This window comes from Dromiciops gliroides, chromosome 1, assembly GCF_019393635.1.
Source record: "Dromiciops gliroides isolate mDroGli1 chromosome 1, mDroGli1.pri, whole genome shotgun sequence".
NCBI lineage: Eukaryota > Metazoa > Chordata > Mammalia > Microbiotheria > Microbiotheriidae > Dromiciops > Dromiciops gliroides.
Window position 1 is genome coordinate 517,747,229 of NC_057861.1, and position 27,669 is coordinate 517,774,897.

The following is a 27,669-nucleotide window of genomic DNA, read 5'->3' on the forward strand; positions in this document are numbered from 1 at the left end:
ACAATGTTGTAAAAACCCAGAGAGAAGAGAGTATCTAGAAAAAGAGTGATCATCAGAGTGAGGGGCTGCAGAGAGGTCAAGCATTTACTATGTACCAACTATGCTAAGTGCTGGGGATGCTAGTAAAAACAAAAGAAAGGGGCAGCTACCAGTGGATAAAGCAGGGGCCCTGGATTCAGGAAGACCTCAGTTCAAATCCAGCCTCAGACACTTGTTGCTTACTAGCTGTGTGACCCTGTGCAAGTCACTTAACCCTCATTGTGAGGGGTGGGGAGAGAGAAGGCAAAAGAAAAACAGTCTCTGCCCTCAAGGAATTTCTATTCTAATGGGTGAAGATTAAAAAAAAAGAGAGCAAAACAAACAACCCAGGGACTGGAGAAATGCTTACCCTGCTGAGAGATGAAGTCAGGTGAAGTCTGAGCATAGCCAGGATGGGAATAAAGTGTGTCTGGCCTTGACCTAGCCACAGAATGGAAACCAGAGGAAGGTATTCTTCATCAATGGAAGAAGGGGGCGGGCTGACTGGCATGGCAGAGGGATGAAGACATCTGAGTCGTGGTGTCAGTTTGATGAGTCAGCATTGCTGAGAAGGGAAAGAAAGATAAGAATTGAGTTCTAATTTTTACTTTTTTCCCCAACCAGTGGTTTTTAGGATATTGAACATTTATTTATTCAGTACACTGTTTTGCTGGATTGAACTTCACTTGCTAATACTAGAGACAGTAGTAGTTAATGAGGTTATGTGAACTTTTAAAGAAATGTTTAACTTGTTAACCATGTAAAAATGATCTCCAATTTGAGAATATGATTTCCAAAAATAACACTAGAAATATAAACCTAGACATTCCTACAGAGAGGATGACATAGATCACAAATTATTAATATGATCATCTACTAATTGGTTTTGTTTGAAATCAGCTCATGTAGCTTTTCTGTTTCAATCTTCAAAATTTCTGGTCAGAAGGCAAAAAGAGAGCTTGAATACTTAAAAAGCATTTCATTTTAACCTAGTGGATAGAGTGCTGGTCTCAGTCAGAAGAGACTTGGTTTCTACACACCCCTGATACAGTTCAGTATCCTTATTCATAAAATGAAAGTAATAATACCTGTACTTCTTACCTCAGGGTTGTTGTGGTTTTCAAATAAGATAGAAAGTGCTGTCCGAATGTCAGGTGGTGGTTTTGATGATGCTAATTATATAAAATGTGAAGGAGTTTAAATTTTAGGAAACTTTATTTTGGGGGTTTTGTTTTTTTCCAGCATTGTTTTGCTTTTTTCTTCTTTGTTCTGCCTGATACGTATTTGTTAATGCATCTGAAATTCAATTACTGGAATCCCTAGGAGCTTGGTAATTATTTGCCTCAATTTTTCTTTAAAGGAAAAGGCCACAGTTGTAGATCACTGATAATTTCCTTTTCTCCTTTGGATATAAAACAGTGAGAAATATGGTGATCTATATAATTCAAAGGAATTTAAATCATTTTTTTAAAAGAGGGATTTGCAAGATTTGGTGGAATCATTATTTCATCCCTGTGGTTAGTTCCACTACTCATGTAGGTTGCAAACTCTTGAGACATCTTGTGGGGTTCATGTCTATATGCTTCTGTAAATACTCTGCAGAGGATCTACTCAAAGGGCTGGAGGCTTTTCTTCTGTTTTTAATATTTGGGGTAGTACTACCTTTCTCCCATTCAGAATATTCTGCAATCCTTTTTTGCAATTTTTGCAATTATAAAACAGACCCTTCCTTTTGGGGTCATATATATAGTAACATGCTATGTATACTTATGTATCTTTCTCATTTTGAGGTTAATAAGACATTTTGAAATACCATTTGTAGATGGTTTCATAGTATGAAATCTGACAACTTTAGAATCTTATAAAATTCTGGTGGAGTCCATTCTTAATTAGCCATGCATAGAAACAGATCTAGCTTTCCAGATTGTTAGTGCATGCTGACCGAGAATCCCTTCAAAATTTTAGGACTTCACATATTCAAGGAAAATTCGGATTTGCCAAATTTGATCACTTTTTCTCAATCCTCATTCTCAACCTCTCTGCAACCTTCAATAGTATTGGTAATCTTCTCCTCCTTGATACTTGCTTCTCTTGGTTTTCAGATATCATTCTTTCATGGTTTTCTTCTACCTATCTGACAGCTCCTGCTCGGTTTACTTTGCTGGATCCTCTCCAGATCATGCTTTCTAACTGTGGGTATTCTTCAGGGATCTTCCCTCCTCCCTCTGTACTACTTCATTTGATGATCTCAGCAGCTCCTGTGGATTTAATTACCATCTCTATGCCACCGATTCTCAAATCTAACTATCCTTCCCTTTTCCTGGATAGGTAGACCTCCAGTCTTGCATCTCCAACTGCCTTCAGACATTTTGAACTGGATGTCCAGTAGACACCTTAAACTCAATATGTCTAAATGGAACTCATTCCCTTTCCCTGTTACTGAGAGGGCAACACTATGCTCCCATTTCCTTGGACTTAACAACCCGGATGTCATCCTCTACTCCTCACTATGTTTGAAATGCATCCCCCCCCCAGTCTGTTTCCAATACCTGTCAATTTCATCTTTACAGTATCTTTTCTTCCCTTGGACATTACCACCACTCTGGTACAGACCTTCATCATTTCATACCTAGGCTCTTATGTACACTTAGAAGTTGAATTTGTGATTTTTATACATTTTACTTATTCCACCTATAAAAGTTGGGAATGAGGTTGTCAACTGATGGGAACCCCATCGTCAAAAAGAACCGGCAAGGAACACAGCTTGAGTTTCTCCCTCACCTCTAGGGAGAGGAGTTTCTGAGTTTGGTTCTACCTGCCTCAGACCTCTCCCCACTTCAGTCTATCTTCCATTCAGCCATCAAAATGATTTTCCTAAAGCTAAGGTCTGACCATGTCACCACCAAGCCTCCCTACTCAGGAAATTTCAATCGCTCCTATTAATTCCAGGATCAAATACAAAATTTCCTGTTTGACCCTCAGAGTCCTTCATAACTTGCCCCCCTCTTACTTTTATAGTCTTCTTGCACCTTTCTCCCTGATTCAGTGACACTGGCCTTCTGGCTGTTACATGAACAAGACACTGCCATCTCTCAGCTTTGGGCATTTTCTTTGACTGTCCCCCATGCCTGGAACACTCTCCCTTCTCCACTCTGCCTACTGACCTCCCTGGCTTGCTTTAAGTCTAAACTAAAAACCCATCTACATGAAGTGGTTCCCAACCCCTCTTAATTCTGGATTCTTCCCTCTGTTAATTATTTCCTTTTTATCTTCTGTGTAGTTTGTTTGTTCGTAGTTGTTTGCTTGTTGTCTCCTCCATTACATTGTGAGCTACATGAGGGCAAGGACTTTCTTTTGCCTCTTTTTGTATCCCCAGTGTTTAGCACAGTGCCTGGCACATAGTAGGTGCTTAATGTTTATTGACTGCCTTTATGACTGAGAAAGCATCTCAAAAAGACCTTTTATCTGGGCTCTACAACCCTACCTTCTGCTGTCAGAACAGTCTGGCCTTGCTGCTCAAAAATATGTAATGCACATGAAATAAAGTTTTAAAGTGTCTTTTTTTTTTGGCCTGGTATTTAAAGCGTTCTGTAATCTACCACCACCCTTTCCAGCATTCTCAAATATACTACCGTCCATGCATTTATGGCTCCAGTCAAACTAATCTCTGTTCTCTGAATGTGCCATGCATTCCTGGTCTTCTGTGCCTTTCCTCAGGATGGTCTTAGTGCCTGGAATGCCCCTCTTTCCTCTTGGACCTTTTTGAATTCCTACCCAACCTTCAAAGCCTAGTTCAGATACCATCGTCACCAAGAAGCCTTCCTATGTTGTGAACAGTTTTCCCCATTAACTTTAACAGTTAATTTTATAATTCTAGTGAGAGATATCAGCACTCTTATTCCTGAATTTTTGGCATGAAAATAAAGAATCAAATTGTGAACTCAATGAAGCCTTTATGAGAATCTGGAAAAGAGAAATGAAGGTGTTTTTAGTGTTATTTTAATTTGAATAAACCTGTGTCTTGCTTTCTTTTTTTTTTCTTTTACCAAGTGAAATTTTAATATTAATCTTTAACATTCACTCTAAATAATTAGCTATAATTCCTCTATGTCTTAACTTCAGTGTTTAGAAGCATGTTCCTCCTCATTCTTTGGAGCAGTTAAGAAATATTCCACTCCAACAGCTAATAAAAATGCTCCAAAACCCCATTTGAATCCTCTTGACAAAGCAGCCCACAAAGTAGCAGGTTTTCCATAATGACCCATGTATCCCTGAGACCTTGCTTAGCCAACCTCTCCTGGATTCGCTGTAGTGGTGTCCCTTCTGTTTTCCACTGTTTGTAATCAGGGAGTTCAGTTTTTCCATGACCATGTCCATGTCCATGCTCATGTCCATGTGCCATGTCTGACAGGAACCTTGACCTCCTGAAGACATGGAAATCTCAACACCGCCCCCCCCCAAACTATAGCCAAGAGGTGTGTCTTGCTTTCTTGATCAATATTTCTTCTCACAGAAAATAGTGAGGGAATTCGATCTTTTATTTTTGTAAAAGAAGCTTAGTTTAAAAAATATCCATCTTATGAATGATAGAGAAAAAATTAATTTTGTTTAATTTTCTATAGACTAGGTCAAATTTAAGATTACTTGCGAATCTTGAACTCAGAAGTGGAATTTCAACACACACCCACAGTAGAAATTTTAGAATGCCTCCTTGTTGTTTCTGCATTGCTAAAAAGGCACCCACTTATGTGGTGAGCACTGACAACAATAGCCTATTAGTAAATCTGTACATATGCCTTGATTTTCTTTTCATAGAGGTATGAGATATGTATCCATACTTTGTTTATTGTTCAGTTGGAACACATGTAAACCATTTTGGATAATCTTATGTTTTAATACATAACAAAATAGTGCTAATCATAGTATAGCAGTATTTAGCTATGGAACAGTCATCAACTTCAGTTATGAATTAATAAATCAAAATTATTTTGATCCCATCTCTTCTCCAGAACAGTTGTATGTGGTTTAAATCATCAGGACAGATTTATTGGTTTATAAACCAAAACTTATATTCTAAATGTCCATTTAAATATCTGTTTAAGTCTTTGGTTTTAATGGGATCTTTTCATTTACCTTTGATCTGTCTGACCATCTTATCTCAAACAGAGCTGAGAACCCAGAAAGTGTAGTGAGGATGAATGTGAATATCCATGCTGTGAAGAAGCTCTTGTACTTTGATAGAAAGACAAACACCTTAACTCTCAGCCAATCCATGCTTCTTTTAAGCATAATTATGAAATACCTGATTTACAAACCCCTTAGAGGCACATTAAAATAGGAAAGATGACCTCTCAACAGGTGTACTAATAGTAGGGCGAAGCAACTGCTGGCAGGATGGAAGGAACACACGACTATAAAAACAGACATAACTCAAAGTACGGTGGTTTGGGGTTATTTAGCTTAGTTGAGTACAGTTTTACATAGCTGAACTGAAATAGATACTACTTTAGTACAAAAAAATTAGTAAAAAAAAAATCATAATTGATGTACGTAATCATGATCTTGAGTCATCAAGAAAAAGTTCAATTTTTGTTCTATACTACAAGAAGACAGAAAAGTATGTTTTTAATATATATGTATTTATGATAATAAACATTTTTATGTAAAGTTTTGAGTTCCAAATTCTATCCCTCCTTCCATCCCTTCTCTTCCTTCCCTCTCCCCTCCCTGAGGCAATAAGCAATCTGATAGAGGTTATACATATGCATGTAATATATTTTTGAAAGACCCGATGATAGCCAAAATAGATATCAAAGTTTTTGTGGAATTAAAGCTGTTCAGAATACCTGAGGCTTTAATAATATTTACATTGAGAATTTTTTCATTATATCACTTACATTACAGAAAGAAAGCCATGACAATAAAAAACAGCAATTTTCTTAAAAGCTGCCTTGGCTATGGTATTATTAAAGTCTAGTCAAGTTAAAAATAATTTGACTTAGATGTAGTCTTTAGAATTTGGAATTTTTTTAAAGTGTAAATATGGATTCTACATTGTATTCTTGTACTTAGCACATTGATAGTTGTTCACAAGGAAGGTATTAAGGGGTTTTTGCTTTCAGATCCCCCCACCCCCCCTTAAAGAGCAATTAAAATTAGACAAAACAAAACAACCCCAGGGCCTAGAGGAGTGGGTAGGGTAAAATAATTTGGTCCTTTGCAGGGTTTGAATGCCTTCGACATTAGGATTTCTGAAACACAACTTTCAGTTTCTTGTTTCTCCTACTATATCCATGTTAGTAGATGTTAGATATAGGTAAGGAGCAGGGTTGGTTGAGGTGTTTAGTAGTGATTGTTTAGACCATGTTCAATCTAGCATCAGTTGCCCATTAAATGTTTGACTTGTATTGCCATGACTTCTAGCTGAAATCAGATTTCACAGACTTTGATTGGTCTTACACAATAACCTGAGACTGGCCAAATAATCCTTGCCCTAAGGAGACTTAGCAGCTAACTTTTTTTTTTGGTATCAATTCAGTTCTCTTGTTATTTGGACTGCTACAAATGGGAATAGATTTACAGGAGGAACCCTGCAGTCTAGTATCATCTAGAACCCTGAATCTTTGAGGAATTGACAGAATTTGGTCAAATTACAGAGGTAGAGGACAAATTTATAAACTTAAGAAAATTCTATGGAAAAGAGTGTGCCTCTTGTGTAATCAGGAACAACACATTTATGCTAATGCATGCCAGTTTGGAGAGGGAGGAAAAGGTTAGAGAACTTTTTAGCATGAGAAAATTTCTAGGATTGGTACTACATCCAAGTAATATATATGTATAAGACAGGTGGGCAGGTCACATATCTGGGATATACATTTGGAAGACATCTGCTTAAACATGGTTGGTAAGATTAGATGAGTTCTCCAAAGGAGTTGACTAGAAGAGGGAAAATAATCACATATTAAAATTGCTGAATTAACCAGTTTAGGCATAGGCAGATCAGATAGATTGACTCTATCAAACTCTCTTACTGGTTTAAAAAAATTGAAATAAAAAATAGTTCTTTTTTTTTTCTTCATTTTCACAATAACTGACTGTGAGAGGCCTTTGTTTTAATATGGCCTTTCTTCATTAAACTTTTCAAAGTGTCTTTTTTTTTTTAAGTGAGGCAATTGGGGTTAAGTGTTAAGAGGTTAAGAGGGGTTAAGAGGGTCACACAGCTAGTAAGTGTTAAGTGTCTGAGGTCGGATTTGAACTCAGGTACTCCTGACTCCAGGGCCAGTGCTCTATTCACTGCACCACCAAAGTGTCTTTTTAAAAAAGACTGCATCTAACCATTGATTAACAAGTATTCCTTGAGCACCTTTGTTTAAGGCATTGTCCTAAGGTTTCTCTCTGCTGACTGCTTTTTTACTTGAGTAACTTAAAAATATTCGTCTCCATTCAAAATTTACTTTCTAAAATCATCTTTTGAAAAAAATTCTTGAATACACAAATTTAAATTTCTTTCTTCTTGTTCTAACCAGGAACCTTTTGAGGATGGCTTTGCAAATGGAGAAGAAGGTACTCCAACCAGAGAAGCTGTAGTCACTTACACTGCAGAAAGTAAAGGTGTGGTGAAGTTTGGCTGGATAAAGGGTGTTTTAGTAAGTACACAAATGATTGATTTTATACTTTCCAGAGTAGCTTCCCACAGAACACAGTTTAGGCACTATGTCATATGTGAGGCTTTACTTCATTCCCTCCAATTATTAGCTCTTGCTCCCTTTTGAGTTTTTTGTATTACTTTATAATTATGTGTACAGTATTTTTATTTACTTTTTGCTTATCTGTAGTATTCCATAAGGACATAAGCTCCTTCCTTGAGGACCAGGGCTATTTTATTTATGTTTTTGTATTCCCAGAACCTAACACAATTTCATGCATATAGTAGGTGCTTTATTAATTTTTAATTGAATTTTAGTTATTTGTAGAATATTATTTATGCATATCATTGGGTTCTCAACAAAGTTCATTGGTTTTGCCAATTTAATTCAGAAACCTTTAGGAAAAGACCATATTAACTTGTACCTAGGCAGTTCTTTCTATTTCTGTTATTAAAATATAATGACCATATAACTGTTTCCATCACTAATTTGATCAGCTCATACAGTATTTAAGTACCTACTATGTGATGGTTGAGAGGTGCTATAGTATAGTCAATAAATGGTCAGGAAGACTTGAGTTTAAGTCTGCTTTGGATGTATTAGCTGGGGGAAGCACTTACCCTGGTCAGTCCCAGGCAACTCTTGAAGACTTTAAGTTCTAAACAATTGCTGATTTGTGTCAGGTGGAGGGAATTGATGCAGTAGGGAGTCCCTCACACCAATGAAATCACAGGTCCAGATCAAAAATGAAAAAGTGTTCAACAGTGTACAAATTGCTATTCGATGTGCCAGTTTACTGCCCAAGTCATATTTCATCTCTTCAGTCTGACATTAAAAGCCCTCCTATTCTATTGCTCCTGCCTGCTTTTCCAGTCTTATTTCACATGACTTCATTTTGGTCAAACTGGCTTACTAAGTGGTTCCCTCTATATAACATGGCATCTCCTGCCTCTTTGTCTCTTCTCAATTTGTCTTATATACCTAAAACCCTTGCTTCTTTCCAAGGCCTTTCCTGATTTACACCTTACCCAGTTGTTTAGTATTTTCAGTCCCTTGAAATTGCTTTATATAACTGTGTGTTTACCTTGTGTTTACGTTTCCATCTTTGTATGTCTTATGTTCTCCCTCCCCAATAGGGCAGGGACAGTTTCATTTATTTTCTTTGTACCTTCAAGGTTTGGCACAGAGCAGTGCCTTGCATGGGGTAGATGCATAATAAACACTTATTGAATTGATGGTAAAATATATATAACATGCAACTAGATCAGTTAGGATCTCATGTGCACTTGGAAGTTGAATTTGTGATTTTTATACATTTTGCCTGTTCTACCTATCAAAGTTGGGAATGAGGATGTCAGGTGGTAGGAACCGTGGAGTCAAAAAGAAGTGGTGAGGAACAGAGCTCAAACTTTGCTTTTTAGGAGCAATTGGTAGGAGAGTTGTAGTTAATAATAATAGTTTATCAGAGTTGGAATAAAGGGGAAAATAATGCCTTTTCCACTTCCCCTAAGTATCAAAAAAATGGAGGATTATAGTATCCCCTTTTTCTAGGAACAAGGTCTGGAGATAGAACTGGTATAGTAAGGTTGAATATATATCCTTCCATCTGCATTATCTGGTTAGAGATCTGGTTGTGAAATTCAGAAGAATGATGCTAATGATATGACTCAATGTCCTTGTGGAAGGAGGTCTTACTGGAATAACCTGGGATCTGTGTTTAGCTCTGTTCTATTTAACATTTTTATTAGTGGCTTGAATAAACCCATTGATGACATGCTCATCAAATTTGCAGATCCAGACACAAGGCTGGGGAGGGATAACTACCACAGTAGATGAAAGAGCCAGGATCCAAAATGATCTTTACTGTCTCTAGAGCATTGGGCTGAATCTAACAAAGTGAAATTAAATAGGTGTATATGTGAAATTCTTATATCTGGGTAGAAAAGATCAGCTTCACAAATCCAAGAAGGGGGAAGCATGGTTAGATAGCCATTGTTGTAAAAGAGATGATTTTAGAGGGCTGAAAATCCAGTGTTGTGGCTTCTTAAAAAGCTGACTGACCCTGGGACATAGCTTCTGGGAGTATTGAGATGATAGTCCCACCTTACTTTTCCGTCAGCAACCCTCATCTGGAGTATTGTGTTCAGTTCTGGTTGACAGAGTTTTTTAAAATCACTTAATAAGCTAGAAAGTATCCACACTGGTGCTTGGCACCATGAGTACCTAGCATATGAAAATCAGTTGAAAGACCTGGCCATGTTTAGCCTGGAGGAGAGGAGATTCCAGGAAATAGGAGATGGGGGTGGGGGGAGTGGTGGTAGCTGTCTTCATATATTTGAAGAGATCTCAAGTAGGGCATGTATTAGATCTTTTTGTTTAGCCCAAACAGGCAGAAACAGAATGTGTGGGAAGTTTTAAGGAGGCAAATTTAGGTTTCGTGTCAGGAACAACTTCCTAACAGTGAAAATTGTCCCAAAGTGTAATGCGCTGCCTTTAAAAATGATGGTTTCCTCCTCATTGGGGGTTTTGAAGCCAAAACTGACTGGACTCATGTGAGACATATATTGTGAGAGGACCTCTATGGATGGGGCAGATTCTATGATTCTGGGAGATGAGGCAGGGTAAATATGAAGTTATACTGGGTAGCATTGCTTTGCCTACCCTTATGTCTTAGGTCCTTGGATTCAAAAATCATTTTTAAAAGGCTTCTTGAAAAGGATAATGTCAGAGGTTTATAATCTTATATTTGGAAAATGGACAGTGGTTAGGGTTAGTCTGTATAAGTTAAAGTCTGTGCAAGGTGAAGGAATGAGAAAAATAGAATTTGGTTGAATGGTTTTTAGAAAAGGAAAAATATTATACCCTTTTTACCATAAAGATATTCAAAATATTCATAGTATCCTTTTTTCTTGACTTCTGGCTTCTGTTAATGTCAGATGTTGGTGATAGGCATTTATTTGTCTTTTTTCTATTCCTTGGATTTCTAGATTTTTTTATTCTTCTCTGTACTAAGCATTTATTTCATCATGTTTAGCCTCTTGACTAAAACAAAAATAGCTTTCTAGCAATTGTTTATGAATCTGCCATTGGCTATTAGTCTTTCACTATATTTTAGATCCCATCTGTGTGTTGCTCCTTTCCCAGGTACGATGTATGTTAAACATTTGGGGTGTGATGCTCTTCATCAGGCTGTCATGGATTGTGGGTCAGGCTGGGATAGGTAGGTACCCTTTTATGCTATTTTATTTAGCTGAAAATTATTTAGGGACTATACAAGAATGGTGGTGCATGTTCATTAGTACTTTGTTTTAACTTGTGACATAAGATTAAAAGGAAACACATTTTGAACAATGTTCTCCTTTATGTCAGTCTTGCTCTAGTGATCCTACAATGCCTTCATCTTCATAAGGGTATTTTTTTTTAAATCCATTTTTAGCTATGAAAATAAATTGGAGGATTTAATCACTTGTGCATATTTATAGAGCTTAATGATTTAAAGAGCACTTTCCCTACAACAACCCTATGAAGTAGATAGAAGCAAGTATAGTTTTTTCCATTTTACAGACGACCAAACTGACGCTCAATTTGTAACTTGCTCAAATGACGTAGGAAAAGACAGAGATTGGCTTGGATAGACTACAGGACTAGCTCTCTTTCTGCCATACCATATTGCCTCTAATCAACTTAATAGATAAGCAGTTCTAGATGTGATAACCAGGAATTGTGGTTTATACATGTTTTCTCTGTTTTAAAATGATTTTTTAATTAACAATTAAAACATCCATTTCTTTTCCTTTAAAGGTCTGTCAGTTGTTGTTATAGCAATGGCCACTGTTGTCACAACCATCACAGGATTGTCTACTTCAGCTATAGCTACCAATGGATTTGTAAGGGGAGGTAAAGTCAATCTTTTTAAAGATAATATTTCTCTCTAGTCTTTTATATCACTGTAATATATTAAATTCACCTTTCAAAAATAAGGTTAAATTTATATTTCTAACTCTTTTGTATTCTTAAATTTTTAATTACTATTATTTATAAAATAAAGGAAATAGTTACTGGATATTTTCTAACATTTTTCTTCTCTAAAATGCTAGTTTGTTTTATGTCGGAGGCAGGGTAGTTCAGAGGAATTATGTTACTAAACTAAAATTTTGTTAGTTGTCCTTTAAACTTAATTAACTTTTCTGTTTTAATGTATATATTATAGAACATATTTTCTCATCTTGAAGGGTGCATATAAGCTCAGCTCCTTCCATGAGATAAAGGTGCTGTAAACCCATCACAAATCATTATTGTGTTTATAGTTTATTACACTTTTGCCTTATATATAGGGTGCCTTTATATACATGGATTTAGAAAATGGTCAAAACAGTTGAATCTGGGGAAATATTACTAAGATTTGTTTAAGAGATATAAGATCAAATTATAACATTTAGAAATGTTAGCTAGGTGGCACAGTGGATAGGGTACTGGGCCTAGAGTCAGGAAGCCTCATCTTCCTGAGTTCAAATATGACCTCAAACACTTACTAGCTGTGTGACTCTGGGCAAGTCACTTTACTCTGTTTACCTAAGTTTCCTCATCTGTAAAATGAGCAGGAAAAGAAAATGGCAAACCCCAAATTAGGGTCAGGAAGAATTGGACATTACTGAAAAGACTGAACAATAACAAATTAAAGGTACAAATAAAATAACAAACAATCATATGCTCACTAGAACTTGATTGGCTTAATTATTTTACTACTAAATCAGTAAATATTTTTGAGCATTTATGAGAATATAAAGAAATACAAGGCAAAGTCCCTACTTTCATGGTGAATACAACTTAGTTGAAGACAGAAAGATATTCAGCCATGGAAATACACAAGACAATATGCTAATATTATATGTTAATATAATATGTTACTATGTTATGCCAGGTGAGTGGTGCTCATAATAAATACTAAGTAAAGTTTTCCAAGCAGCTAGTTGGCAAAGTGGATAGAGTGCCAGGCCTGAAGTCAGGAAGATTTCTCTTCCTAAGTTCAAATCTGGCCTCAGACACTTACTGTTGGACACTGGGAAAGTTACCTAACCCTATTTGCCTTCATTCCTCATCTGTAAAATGAACTGGAGAAGGAAATGGCAAACAACTCCATTGTCTTTGCCAAGAAAATGTCAAATGGGGTCATGAAGATCGGACACAACTGAAATGACTGAGCAACAAAAACAAAGTTTTCCAAGTACTCGATCAAAGGCTGGATAACCACTGGTCTGGAATGTTGCAGAAGAAACTCTTGCTCAGCTACAAGGTGGTCAACTCAGTCTTCTCAAATAAAGCAGGATGAGAATCAGAATTTTTCTGAAAGCTGGTCAGCAATCAAATCTGGAGTTACAGGATATAGAGGTAGAATCTCACTGAGTTGATCCAGCTATGGAATTTAATGGTAATTATAAATCAGTTTGGGAAACAGGTAATTAAGCATTCAGATTCTCCAACCAACTCACTGCCTCTTGATATCTCTTCTGATTCCGAAAGACAAGGGCAAGGGCAAACACTTATCAGTCCCAGTAACTAGGCCTACCCAGGACTTTGCAGAAAGATGCTGAGAGGCCCTGGGGATGAGAACCTGGTTAGGGAGAATGATTAGAGTCCATGAGGTTTTAAATTGTAATAGACAAATAAAGATGAACCTTTTACAAATACACCAACCTATGATGAGCATACTTAAGCCATTTTTGAATGTGTCAATCAATCATTAATATGTTTAAGAAGAATAAACATAGGATAGATAGAATTCCTTTGGTGTCAGACACCAAATGAATAGTTATTTATTTTATTTTTAACTATGTCACATACCTATGTCTTCTCCTACCCCCTCCCCCTGCCCCAATAGAATATAAACTCCTTGATGGCCAGGGCTATTTTTTGTCTTTGTACCTAGCTCACAGTTGGCTCTTATTAAGGATTTTTTGGATGAATTGTCAGTGTTCCTCCTCTCTGGGGGGAGGGGAGGAAAGGGCCATCTTAACTAGTTTGGTAAGCTTTGGGTGGACAGGAGAAGGACATTTTATTTGCCTGATCATGTTCATTTGAATTTTAATATTAGGAAATTGAGAGGGAGAGAGAGTAAGGAGCAAATCTAGCCAATCTTCACTGAAGAAAAAAAACAACAAAAACTTGAGGGAAGAACAATGAAGATGCTTAGATTAGGATTTAGTTAAATTTGTTAATAAACTCCCTAGTGATAATAGTGATAGAAAGGAGCTAATTATCCCCACCAATTTTCTTTGATTCTTAGTGGGACATCACTGTACAAAGTAAATGGAATGACAGTGCAGAGGGACTTTTGTTGATCTGGTTATCTCTTCTCCCTTTGGTCTGATGTAGTCAGGAGACCTCCTTATTAGGTGCTGCAGGCAAAGCAATGCTACATTTTAGTCATCAGTTCTTCATGGTAGTTTGGAATAAAAATGACATGATCCGTGTTTATATCAGTGCCTCATACCTTATATTGCACTTCTCAGATGCTTTTTATCCTCTGATCACTTTTAATCATATTGCTTTTGTATTTTTATGGTTGTCTTAAGAGTTCTAAACCTTTTTGATGATGGCAGAAATACAGTGATGACTAATCTGATGTGGGCAATATAGATGAAAAAACTATTAAAGGGAGTATTTTTCCACTTGAGTTTTGCTTTTGGACCATTTCACTGACTTTTTTTTTAAAGGACTCAGTATATTTTTCAAAAGTGTCTTTCTACATAAAAATTCAGAAGTAGTAGTCAACAGAGAGTTTGTTAAATGTCCATTTGCGTAACAAAAATGAAAAGGTGTTATAAATGCTATAAATTGGGCAGGGAGGTGGTGCAGAAGTTCAAGCTCCATACATGCAAATTGCATTGCCTCAGTTTTCTCATTTGTAAAATGAACTAGAGAAAGAAAGGGCAAAACCACCAGAGTATCTTTGCCAAGAAAACACCAAATGGCATAATGAAAAGTCCAACATGACTGAAAACCAACTGAAATACGTAGTATCTGAAATTTCATTTAGCAAAATAAAATTGACATGGACTTTTGCTATGACTTCTTTTTTAAAGTTTATATCATGACAAAGCAAGTTTACCTTTATTAATTCAGGCTTTTAATTGTCACATTGACCTCAAATTGCCTTTCATATGATTCAAATAAGAAAATGTGCTCATATATAAAAGTGGAGTCAGCTATGGACGCAGCATATTATCATTCTGCATTTTGCTGTTTGTGATGGAAAGTTTATAGTGTCATTTGATCTTATTTCTTCGTGTTTATCTGTCATGCAGGTTTTTTCCAAATTCTGTGTTTAAGCAAAGCATTTTAAATCATAATTCAACTTGAATTTTTAATACATTATTTGATTCCTTGAAATGTTTCCGTTGTCTTAGATGCTGGCTCTCAGGAAAGTTTGTATATATTTTGTATTAATTTTGCATGTTGTTATCCCTCCCCTGAAAGAATTATAAACTCCTTGAGGACAGCAGCTATTTAATTTTCATTTTTTATCTCTAGCATCTAGCTTTGTGCCTAGTAAACTCAATATGTCCAAAACATAGGTTCTTATCTTTCTCCCCAAGCCCTGCCTTTATCTGAACTTCCCTATTGTCATCTCTTCTTGCTCTCACTCCACTTATTTGATCAATCTCTAGATGTCATTTTTTTCTCTATAATATCTCTAGCATAAGTCCCTTTTCTCCACTAGCCACTACCTAGTTCAACCCTCATCACCTTTCACCTGGACAATTGCAATTCAGTTAATATCTCTGCCTCAATTCTTTTCCCATTCCAGTCCACTTTCCATTCAGTTGCCAAAGTTATATTTTTTTCAAAAGTGTCTGTCCTAAAGTATAGATATGATTATATCAGCTCCGTGAGTAAACTTGTACTTCCCTGTTACCTCCAGGATAAAATATAAAGTCCTGTGTTTGTCATTTTAAAGCTCTGCACAACTTAGCTGCTTTCTACTTTTCTAATCTTCTTACCTTCTCCTCCCCTTTTACAGTCTTAGCTGTGTTATCCTCTGCTGTTCCTCAGCATTCTATCTCCCATCTTTGACACAAGTTGTCCCACATTCTTGGAATACTTGTCTTCCCAGCTTCCAACTCTTAGAATTCCTGACTTCCATTAAGATTCAGTTAAAGTGCCACCTTCAAGAGGTCTATCTTAGTTTCCAGCCACTAGTGTTATACCCTCTGGTTGCCTTCCTTCTACTACATATTAACTTGTATGTTCTGATTTGTGTAGTTGTTTTCCCTCATTAGAATTTATGCTCCTTAAGAGCAGGGACAGTTTTTGTTTTTTCCTTTGTATCCCCACAACTTAATGCACTGCCTTAATAGTAAGTACTTAATTAATGTTCATTGTTTGGCATGTAGGTGCTTGTTGATCAAATTTTTATTCAAAATAAATTGGAAATCTATAGTTTTTCAGTCTGTGCTTTACATGGACAAATAGTGAATTTAAACAAAATACTGATTGTACAAATCAGAATAATGATACTTGAATTCTGTTAGCTGACCATATACAATTCCAGCAAGCTGCTTCTTGGCAAAGCTACTAATTGTTCTCTTTCTGATCCAAATTATGAATCATTGGCATGCCTTCAAAATAAAGACAGTTTTGACTAAAATATCAATGTTGCCTGTTTCAGTGTTAAGAATATATTGCTTTGCGTTTGTAAATTAAGGCTTAATTTATGCAAATGATGAGTAATGTTCATGAGCTAGCTGCCAGAGCTAGTCTGTAGGCTCATTGTGTGAAGAAGCACTTTTCTTATCCAAAATTTATTTAATCACATTAATGCAAATATCAGAATGAGATGAAAATTTACTGCACTATAACTAGCAAACATTCCTGTGCATTAGCAAATAAAGATATTTAGGATATTTAGAGTTAATAGTTGGAAAGGATCATAGAAGTCGTATTATCCAACCCCTCATTTTACAAGTTATGGAACTGAGGGTAGAAAGTTTAAACAGTGACTGAAATTGATAGTTAAATCTTAAAATTATCTGTAGAACTAGTCAAAGGAATGTTTATGGTTCCACCAATAGAACTATTTATTCTTGGACAAGAATCTAAATAATACTCTTTTTAAAAAGCATTGCTTTCGGGGCAACTAGGTGGCGCAGTGGAGAAAGCACCGGCCCTGGATTCGGGAAGACCTGAGTTCAAATGTGACCTCAGATACTTGACAGTAGCTGTGTGATCCTGGGCAAGTCACTTGACCCTCATTGCCCTGCGAAAGAAAGAAGGGGGGGGGGGGAGAAAGAGAAAAAGAAAAAGAAAGCATTGCTTTCTAGTGCATGATATAATGAAAATTTAGAAGCAGGCATTTATCTTTTCTGGTAAACGTAAGGAATCTGTTGTACTAACCATTTATACCATCTAAATGTGAAGATTCAAATATCTATCTTGCTTTTTTTACGTCATTGTCATATTAACAATCAAGTCAAAAACATGAAGTCACTTCTCTCTGCTAGGTACTGTGCTAAGTCCTAAGGATACAAAGAAAAGTTAAACGAAAAACACCTCTCATGTAGCTTCAGTCTAATGGGAGAGACAGCATGAAACCACCACGTACAATTAAAACTATATGGGATAAATTGGGGATAATTCCAGAGGAAAGGCACTAAGATTAAGAAGGCTTCTTGCATCTAAGACTAGAAGGAAGCCAGAGAATTCTGGAGGAAGAGATGAAGAGGAAGAGAGAGTGCCAAGTATGGGGGGGTAGGGGACCACCTGTGAGAATGTCTGGAGTCAGGAGATAGTACCATGCTGTTATGACTTGAGTAATTGCATGTCCTGGTTAAAGAACATCAGAGTTGTCATGACTTTAGGGGTCTTGTTTAATTATCCAGGGAACATCAGCATATCTCTTCAATCTAACTTCCATTTATCCAGGACTAGCTTCTTCTCTCCATTTACAAGGTCACAAACTTTTCAGACTTTTACCTAGGCTTTTACAATTGCTTTCCTCATTGGTGTTAAAAGGCAATCACAACTTCTTGAAATTTATGTGAAAACTAGGTTTCTTTTTTTTCATATAAATATTTTATTATTTTCCAGTTACATGTAGAGATGGTTTTCAACATTTGTTTATATAAGATTTCTTGTTTCAAATTTTTCTCCCTCCCCGCTCCTCCCCAAGACAACAAGTAATCTGATATAGGTTATATGTGTACAATCACATTAAACATATTTCTGCATTAGTCATGTAATGAGAGAAGAATCAGAGCAAAAAGGAAAAAAACCTCAAAAAAGGAAAACAACAAGAACAATAGAAATAGTATGGTTCAATCTGCATCTATATTCCACAGTTCTTTTTTTTTTCCTGGATTTGGAGAGCATTTTCCATCATGAGTCCTTTGGAACTATCTTGGACCGTTGGATTGCTGAGAAGAATCAAGTCTATCACAGTTGATCAACACACAATGTTGTTGATACTGTATACAATGTTCTCCTGGTTCTGTTCATCTCACTCATAATCAGTTCATTCAGGTATTTCCAGGTTTCTCTGAACTCTGCCTGTTCATCGTTTCTTACAGCACAATAGTATTCCATTACATTCATATACCACAACTTGTTTAGCCATTCCCCAATTGGTGGGCATCCCCTCAATTTCCAATTCCTTGCCACCACAAAAAGAGCAGCTATAAATATTTTTGTACATGTGGGTCCTTTTCCCTTTTTTATGATCTCTTTGGGGAAAAGTCCTAATAGTGGTATTGCTGGGTCAAAGGGTGTGCAAAGCTTTTATAGCCCTTTGGGTGTAGTTCCAAACTGCTCTCCATAATGGTTGGATCAGAAAAACCAGGTTTCTTACAAGAGAAATGAACATGCATGTGGAATCCAAAGAGTTCACAGTCCGTACAGAAGTTTGGATACTTAAGACATCAGGACAAAGAAAGGAGGTGGAAATAAAACTCCACCTAACAGGACACAGCATGGGAGGGAGAAAGGTGCAGTAAAGGTGGAAAAAAGGATAAAACCCCTCCCAAAGGGGAGGAGCAAGATGATGATATAAGCTACATTGTTTTCCCTTGGTAATCCTTTCCAATATCTATTCAATCAACACAATTCACACTGGATCTCAGATGTCTCATGTAGTCATCAGGTCTCTGGCACATCTTTACTTGGGTCAGTCTGAAAAATTTCATGTCCTCAAGGGCACTCCTCCATTGGATTTTCCATTCTGGTTCCAAGTTACTTACAGAGGCTCCTCGTGTTCCTGCTCGAACCCCTAACAAAATAGATCTCAATACAAGTTGGCACAAACTTTCAAAATAACAAGTTCATGTTGTGAAAACCAGCTCAAACCTTGCAGTACTAATCTAATCAATAACAGAGCTTAAGGAGGCTAGAGAAACACCAAAAGTAGGAAGCCAGAGTTTACCTGAAACTTTAGAAAAATTAGGTGGCAAATACCCTATGCCATTTCTATCTTAAACACTGTTCACAAAAAACTAAAGGGTTACTGATACATTGGTATATGTAAGACATCCAAATACAAATGAAATATTTTAAATACCTCAGAGGGCAGAACTCTCAAAACCTCCCAAATTACATATAAGTTTATTTAATCTTATTGGTTCCTCAAAATTTTTACTCAAATCTCTTTTTTAAACTTCACAATATTTACCAATTAACTGTTAATTATTTTAGAACTCCAAATTTAAACACCATTCAATTTAAATTCATTCTGATCTAATTCAGTTATCCAATATCCTTCCTTGTATCTCCTTAGGAGGAACAGAAACAGATAAGAATTTTAACAATCACACAAAAACATAGGTTGTAGAACACTTTTTACAAGACTTATAATACACAAATGAAATCACATATAACCAAGTTAACATTAATTTATACTGAAAGAGTTGGGATGACATTCAAATAATCAAGTCCAAAACAGTGCATATCAAATATATTACAGTAAAACATGTTTGACCATAGGACATGTTTCACAAACAGGTATTATTTCCACATTAGTAATAAATGAATAAAATTGACTTCTCCATTGATATTACATCAAAAATTCCATAAGTTACTCCCTTCTAAGGAAATTGTTTACACTAAAATTCTCTTTTTCAAACCAAAGTGATGATGTTTCTGATTTTGTTTCAAAAGTTAATAGAATAACAGCTAGGTCCCACAAGCATTTATATTACTACCCAGTTATTCTTAACATCATTTTGAAACAGTTAAGGATCCTGTTTTATACAGAAGTATTTATCTAGTAACAGGCAGATGATTAGGCCAAATATTAATTTACTAAATTGTTTAGGATATAGAAAGGACTATAATTCTAGGCTGAGTAGCTCAGATCTTAACATACATGCATTTTTTTATTACAGTAGCTGAGATGTCCTTAGCCCAGGACTTAATGATACAACATCGTGTTTGTATCTTTGTTTCACAAATTTCTTTAACCTTTGTCCAATTATTCCCATATTATTCAGAAAGAATGAGTTATTTCAGGCTTTTTCCCCCCAGGGCAATGAAGGTTAAGTGACTTGCCCAGGGTCACACAGCTAGTAAGTGTCAAGTTTCTGAGACTGGATTTGAATTCAGGTCTTCCTGAATCCAGGGTCAGTGTTTTATCCATTGAGCCACCTAGCTGCCCCCCCATTTCAGGGATTTAATCTTATACATGACTATGTAAACAGCCAGCAGATGACGAACCCAAGTATTAATTTGCCTAGTTGTTTGGGATATTGAATGACTGTACTTACAGACTGAAAACAGTAAGATTTTACATATTTGCATTGTGCTTATAAGTTCTGCTGACCATTCGATCATATAATAGAAATGTGTTGTAAAAAGGAAAAATAGGGACATAATTATAATAGCATCAACTGTTTAACTTCAGGTAAGAGTCACATTTGACAATCAATCATGGAATAACAATTCCACCTCATAGCCAGGTGGGAACCATTCCTGTTTAAAAGGAAATACACAGTGGGGAAACTGAGCCAAGAGGCTCCTACCTTAGGCTATGCCAAGGTCATCCTCATGGCTTTTTCCCAGCTACAAAGCTCCACCTGTGACAGTTCAGGATCACATCCTCTCTGAGAGGCTTGTGGAATTTCTCTGGAATGGTGGATTACTGACTTAATGATCCATCAGACAACTATACTTGAATTCAAAACTCAAAACAGTATCAGTTACAGTTCCAAGAACTTTGATCTCAAATGGCAAGTTTCACTACTCACAGCTTAGAGTTGAACGGTTGTTTTTCCTTTTAATATTTCTTTGTATCTCCAGAGCTTAGTATAAATAACATCTTGAACATAGTATGTACCCGATAAAATATTTGTTGAATTGATTTGCTTTGAATCAGAACTGGGATTATCAGGGAGTGTTTTTAATAGGGCTTTGGAAAGGCAAATAGCACTTATCAGACATTTCAGCTTTATTGGGAGGAGCTAGAGAATGCAGCTATGATAATTATAGTTCTGTTTGTGATATTTCCTTGAACTCTTATTCCACAGCTACTCCCCACCCCACCATATATGAACTATTACCTCATTATTACTGTGTATCTCAGATGGAAAGTGCTTAAAAATTGTTCTCTTTAATGACACCACAAAACTTGGATATTTTGGAGACTGAACAGAAAACTACTTCCATAAGCTAAAATGTTCAAATTAAATCATTTAAAAAAATATTATCTGACCTTTTCACACACAGGTTAGAAAGCAATTTATGCTGAATAAATAGGGGATATTTTAATATTCCTTCATTTTCATATTATGCTTATTTGAGGAGTGGCAAGTTTATTAGAAACAATACAGAAACTATTATCTTATTTTTTTAATTAGCTTAAAATACCTAGGCCCTAATAAATTAGTACTATATTTATACTGTGCTTAGAAAATCTCTATACTCTGCTACTTCTAGGCCCAACAGTATCGTTTCATTTTCACTTATCTCCTTAATCAGACATGTTTGCTCATTTCATATTCAGTGGTTCAGTGCAAAAATTAATATATGGAATCTGGAGCCATCTGCATTCAAATCTATTTTTTTATTTATTTGCTCTGTGACCATGGGCAAGTCTTTTAACTTGTTTCCCTATCTGTAAAATGGGGATAATGAATTGTTTACCTCAGGGTTTGTGGTGAAGATCAAATGAAATGGTGTCAGTAAAAGATGCTTTTTAAACCTTAAATGCTATATAAATATTATTTTTACAAAATTCTGTGGAACCAATGACTTTTATACCCTCTTGCAGCAGTCCTGAACAGAGAATTAACTTTGTTTTTAGGAAAGCTTTGTGACCAATTATGTCAATATCACTGATCTGCTGGTTGTTTTTCTTCAAAGCTCCATCCTTTGACCTTTTTTTACTCTGAAGCCTCCCTTACGATACTATCCATTCCTATGACTTAAAGTGACTGTTAAATCTGTAGCCCTTACCCTTTCTCCCAAGATGTAGACTCCCATTCCCAACAGCTTATTATAATTTCTACCTGTTCTTCAAACAATAAAAGAACTTCTTCTAGTCCTACCTTGCCCCCAGAACAGTTCTGGATCCTTCTGACTTTGCTCTCTTAGGACTGCTGAGGGATGATAGAAAGGGTCCTGCTATTTCCTATTCTCACTGTTGAAAATGAAAATGATAATATTTGGACTGCCTACCTTGCAAAGCTTTTGTGTTATTTAAATAAGATCAGTTATTTAAAATGTATTATAAAACATAAAACTTGTATAAATATCAGCTATTTCTGTCAATGGTACCTTATTTTACTAGTTACTTAAGTTCCAAATCTAAATTACATATTGTCTTTTCTGATACTAAAATTCAGTGTCTTCTATCTTTGATTTGCATATTGAATTACTGAGACACTTAACATATCTGTAATATCATTCCCAACTGAATTTCTCCTTAGCATTCTTACTGGTACCATCCTAGATGAGATTTACACTACTACTGCTGAAAATTAGGCAGCTAGGTCATATAGTAGTTAGAGTGCTGGGCTTGCGATCAGGAAGACCTATGTTCAAATCCAAACTCGGGTTTACTATCTGGGTACTCTTGGGCAAGTTACTTAACAAAATCTCCAAAATCAATTAGTGTCTCTGTCTCCCCCTCTCTCTCCCTCTCTCTCTCTCTCTCTCTCTCTCTCTCTCTCTCTCTCTCTCTCTCTCTCTCTCTCTCCCCCCCCTCCCCCTCCCCCTCCTTCCCCCCTTACCTGTAATAGTTATCTACTGCCCAGGGTTGTTATGAGGATTGAATGAGATATTTTTAAAGCACTTTGCAAAACTCAAAGCATTATATACATACAAGCTACTATTATTGTTACTAGGATTATTTGAATAGTGTTTCAGCCTGTTGCCTCCCTGCCTCTACCTCTCCTAAAAAATTGACAGATTAATCTTCATGAAGTGACTCCCTTTTTCTTACCATTGCCTGCAGAATACAATACAGAATTTCTATCCTGGCTTCAAATAGGCTTTGTATCTGTCCCTCTTCTCTCTCCTCCCTGTCCTTCTGCAAATATCTATGTGTTGAAACCCTACAAATACTGCAAAAGCCTAGCTTTAAGATGATATTTCTTGTTGTTTTGTTGTTGGGATTTTTTTTTTTTTGCAGGGCAATGAAGATTAAATGACTTGCACAGGGTCACATAGCTAGTAAGTATCAAGTGTCTGAATCTGAATTTGAACTCGGGTCCTCCTGAATCCAGGGCTAGTACTTTATCCACTGCACCCCCTAGCTGCCCCCAAGATGGTATTTCTTCATGGCATTTTCTAAGAAATGTCTGCCCTAGTTATATTTTGGTGAATGAACTTTATTTACACAGTAAGTGTTATTAAATGCTTTCTATATGCCAGCAATTGTACTAATCACCAGGGATACAAAGAAAGGCAAAAAACAATCCCTGTTCTCAAGGAACTCACAGTCTAATACTGGAGACAACATGAAAACAACTATATACAAAAAGATATCTACATTATAAAGTAGAAATAATCAGTAGAAGGAAGGGACTGACATTAAGGGGGATCAAGAAAGGTTTCTTTTTTTTTTTTTTTTTGCGGGGCAATGGGAGTTAAGTGACTTGCCCAGGGTCACACAGCTAGTAAGTATCAAGTGTCTGAGGCCAGATTTGAACTCAGGTACTCCTGAATCCAGGGCTGGTGCTTTATCCACTGCGCCACCTAGCTGCCCCCTAAAGAAAGGTTTCTTTTTGAAGATGGGATTTTACCTGAAGCTTGAAGGAAGCCAGGAGGCAGAAATGATGAGGGAGAGTATTCCAAGCAACAGGCAGTAAGGATGCCCAGAGTCTGGAAATGGAGCATCTTATTCAGGAACAGTAAGGAGGCCAGAGTCACTGCATAGATTTGAAGGGAGGAGGAATTAGGTGTAAAGAGACTCGGAAGATAGGAAAGGACCAGGTTGTAAAGGGCTTTAAATACAGATGATTCTATGAGTTGTCCATCTATCTGCATATTATAATCTTCACAGTAGGCATTTTTCATCTTCTTTCCCCTGAGTTTATCATTAGCTATAATTACAACAAACTCTTAATCATAGATCTTATTTAGGAAATTTTGTAGTGTTGTGAGGCTCGATTAAATTAACACAAAGTCATCTTCACAAGGGAGCATTAGGAGAACATCATTCTCTATAAGAGAGCCCTTTTCTTTTTGGAGTCTGTATTGCATATGATCTAAGACACCAACACTTTGGAAAATGTATCTCCTTGTTTTATACATTTTACTTGCTGTTAATAGCTAGCGCGTTATTGAACCTAAGTTATGTTACATTTTGCAGAGAATATTGTATGATTTTTGACACACATGAGAGACATTCTTCATGTAATTTCATTGCTTGTTAAATCCCAATATGTAAGAAATAGAAGAATATGGTGAGGAAAGATGACAGTTCAGATTTTTTTTTTAATTTTTAGTGAGGCAATTGGGGTTAAGTGACTTGCCCAGGGTCACACAGCTAGTAAGTGTTAAGTGTCTGAGGCCGGATTTGAACTCAGGTCCTCCTGACTCCAGGGCTGGTGCTCTATCCACTGCGCCACCTAGCTGCCCTGACAGTTCAAATTTAAAAAGGAATCACATGAATAAGAAAAAGGCTGTTAAGGCTTTTAAGCATTGTAGGAAAAAATAAGAGAATTTAATGAAATTAATTTTGTTAATGAAGGCTAACAATAGCACAAGTTTTCAACCAGGTCACCTATTTTGACTTTCAAAAATAATTACAGTTCTTAGAATTATGGAGGAGGAAAGAGAGTGGTAGAAAAGACAATTACGGGATGTATCTGCCATTTGCAGTTCGAAATAATTTCAGTGTGTCATGCCATCCCACTCCTGATGCTACTTTGTTTTTACATGGAGTTGCATGCTGCTTACTAAGGAAAGAGAAGGGTAAAGAAATGATGTGTTGGACAGTGCTGCTACTTGCTATTTTATTCCATGATGAACTAGTTAAATTATCAGAGTTACTTCAGAGAGCCACAAACCTATCCCCCCTCCTCCAAATAATTCTCCACTTTGGTTTTTGCTGTGATTTTTTGGGGGGACTACTTAAAAATTTTGGTTGGCGCAGTGGATAAAGCACTGACTCTGGATTCAGGAGGAACTGAGACACTTGACACTTACTAGCTGTGTGACCTTGGGCAAGTCACAACCCTCATTGCCCTGTCCAAAAAAAAAAAAAGAGTAATGCATGTATAACTTATATTGAATTGCTTGAGTTCTTGCGGGGGTGGGGGGGAAGGAAGGGAGGTAGGGAAGTTGGAAACCAAAGTTTTTTTAAATTGCAAAATTTGTTTTTACATGTAATTTGGAAAATAAATTCTAAACAGAAAAAAATAAAGCATTCTGTTTGCAAAAAATAGAGTAATGATGATTTTCAAGCTTATGCTCTCTGTATCATGTATCATAAAATAAAGTTTGGAATAATAGAAAAGATAGTCTTAAGGGCTGCTTTGGTATGCAGAGAGAGGTTTACTAATTTTAGTGTTCTGCATATACATATATGCATATATGTCTACATATATATGAATAGTTAAGTGTGAAATCTTTTCATCACTTTTGTTTTCAGTGATTTACAGTCTCCTACTCCCCCTATTTGAGTTTTTCATAATTTAATCCATGTCGAGTGACAGCATGAAACAGTCAGAAGAGTACTGGGCCTGTACTACCCTTAATTTGTATGATTCTCTCGGCTTATGGTGCTCAAGTGGTAAAATGCTTCCAGACATATCCTCATTTTATTCTTAAAAGAATTCTGGGGGATAGACAGTAGGACTATAGATTTAGAACTGAAGGGGACTTAGTGTAGCTCAGCCTTACCCTTTCTTTTTACAGATAAGGGAACTGAGGCCCGGTTAGACAAAGTGATATGTCCAAAATCCCAAGTGTGGGAAGAGGCAGAACCAGGATGTAATCCAAACCCTACAAACCAGCATGGTTTGTGTCGCCGACAAAGGATGGCTTGAAAGGCTGAGACTTAGAGGGGCTAAGTAACTTTCAAGGTCACCCGGCAGCATAGCAGTGCCATGCTTGGGCTTCTGGTGCCAAGTTCAGGCCTCTTTATTGGAGAGAAGCAATGGGGCATGGTGGAAAAGAGGACTGGATTTGGAATCACAAGAGACTGGGTTTGAATTCTACTTGTCTGTCACCTGAGCAAGCCACCTCTGAACCACAGTTTCTTCATCTGTAAAATGGGGATTATATCTGCAGTTGTTAAAAGGACCAGATGAGATAATGTAAATAAAATGCTTTGTAACTTTGAAGTGATATATAAATGTTATGATATATTGCATATGATATTTTGGTAATATTAATATTTAAAACCCTAAGAAAAATATTAAATCAGTTTTCCTATTTAATTCATTTTAATGTTATGTTTTTCTCCCCTTATCACTATGTTAGAGGTAATTACAATTATTCTACCAAGTACATTACAAACTCAAGTCAAAGTTGTGGTAAACATAGGAAAACAAGGAGAATTATATATATACATATATATATTTGAATTGGAACATAATAATAACAATCCCCTTGCATATGCCACTATATTTCATGTTGTGAATAAAAACTAAAAATTAACATGGAAAAAACCTCTGTTATCACATACCCAAATTTACAACTAGCCTGATGTTTTTATCTTATGTCAAGCCAGTTGATTTATCTCTATAATAATTCTGCATTCATCATTGCTTTTCTTTTCTTTGGTCAGTACTTGCAACTTTGTAAACAGGATACCTCATCACACCAATTCCTCTCTATGCCTCCTGGTTAGCTTGGGGGCTTCATTGGAGTCTAAGCATTTTTAATAAAGCACTAATGTATCTTAGGGTTGGTAGAGAGAACAGCATGTGAACCTGGGCTGTGACAAATGGCTGGCTGTAGGCCAATGCACCCAATGGTTTTGCAGGGGGTGGGGATTTTTTTTTTTTTTTTTAGTATTGCATTACTTTGCTATTTTGCTTCACAATTCTTGATATTTTTATTTGCTGAATATCCTAAATTTTGATGATGAAACCATAATAATTATGAAAAAGTATTGAGAAAAAATAACAAGTAAAACATTTGAATAATTTTTATAATGGTGAAGTTATTTATCCAGTAATTTCCATGACCTATATTGCATGTGACTAAAGAATATGCTTAATTTTCTGTCTTTAGAATAGCATTACACTAGTTTTCACAGGAAAGCTTTATTTCATGACTAAGCCTTAAGGAATTGTAGACTTGAAAATACCTACTAATTTTTGCCAAGTGTTAGACAGAGAAGATTAGTCACTCAGGTGATGGTTTTCCTTAAGAAATAAAAATAGAAACTAATAATGAATGGGCAAAAAAATCGAAAACAAAACCAAGCCATTTTTTCATTTTGAAGGTGCTTATGAAAATAAAACTGCCAAATAACATTTCTCATAAAAGGTGATACTCTGTAAAATACAGTGGGGTTTTTTTGTTTTCTGTGTTTTTACGTTTCTTTTGTTAATATTTTATTGTCAAA

The 27,669-nt window shown here is 36.2% G+C and overlaps 1 protein-coding gene across 2 annotated transcripts in view; it reads left to right on the forward strand.

Annotated features, from left to right (window-relative positions):
- SLC12A2 (solute carrier family 12 member 2) overlaps positions 1 to 27,669 on the forward strand; it is a 130,744-nt gene that overhangs the window by 41,692 nt on the left and 61,383 nt on the right. For both annotated transcript variants that reach the window (XM_043969701.1, XM_043969710.1), the window contains exons 2-4: positions 7,545 to 7,664; positions 10,809 to 10,884; positions 11,466 to 11,561. In XM_043969701.1, coding sequence (XP_043825636.1) covers positions 7,545 to 7,664; positions 10,809 to 10,884; positions 11,466 to 11,561 — 292 coding nt within the window. The remainder of the gene's footprint in view (positions 1 to 7,544; positions 7,665 to 10,808; positions 10,885 to 11,465; positions 11,562 to 27,669) is intronic.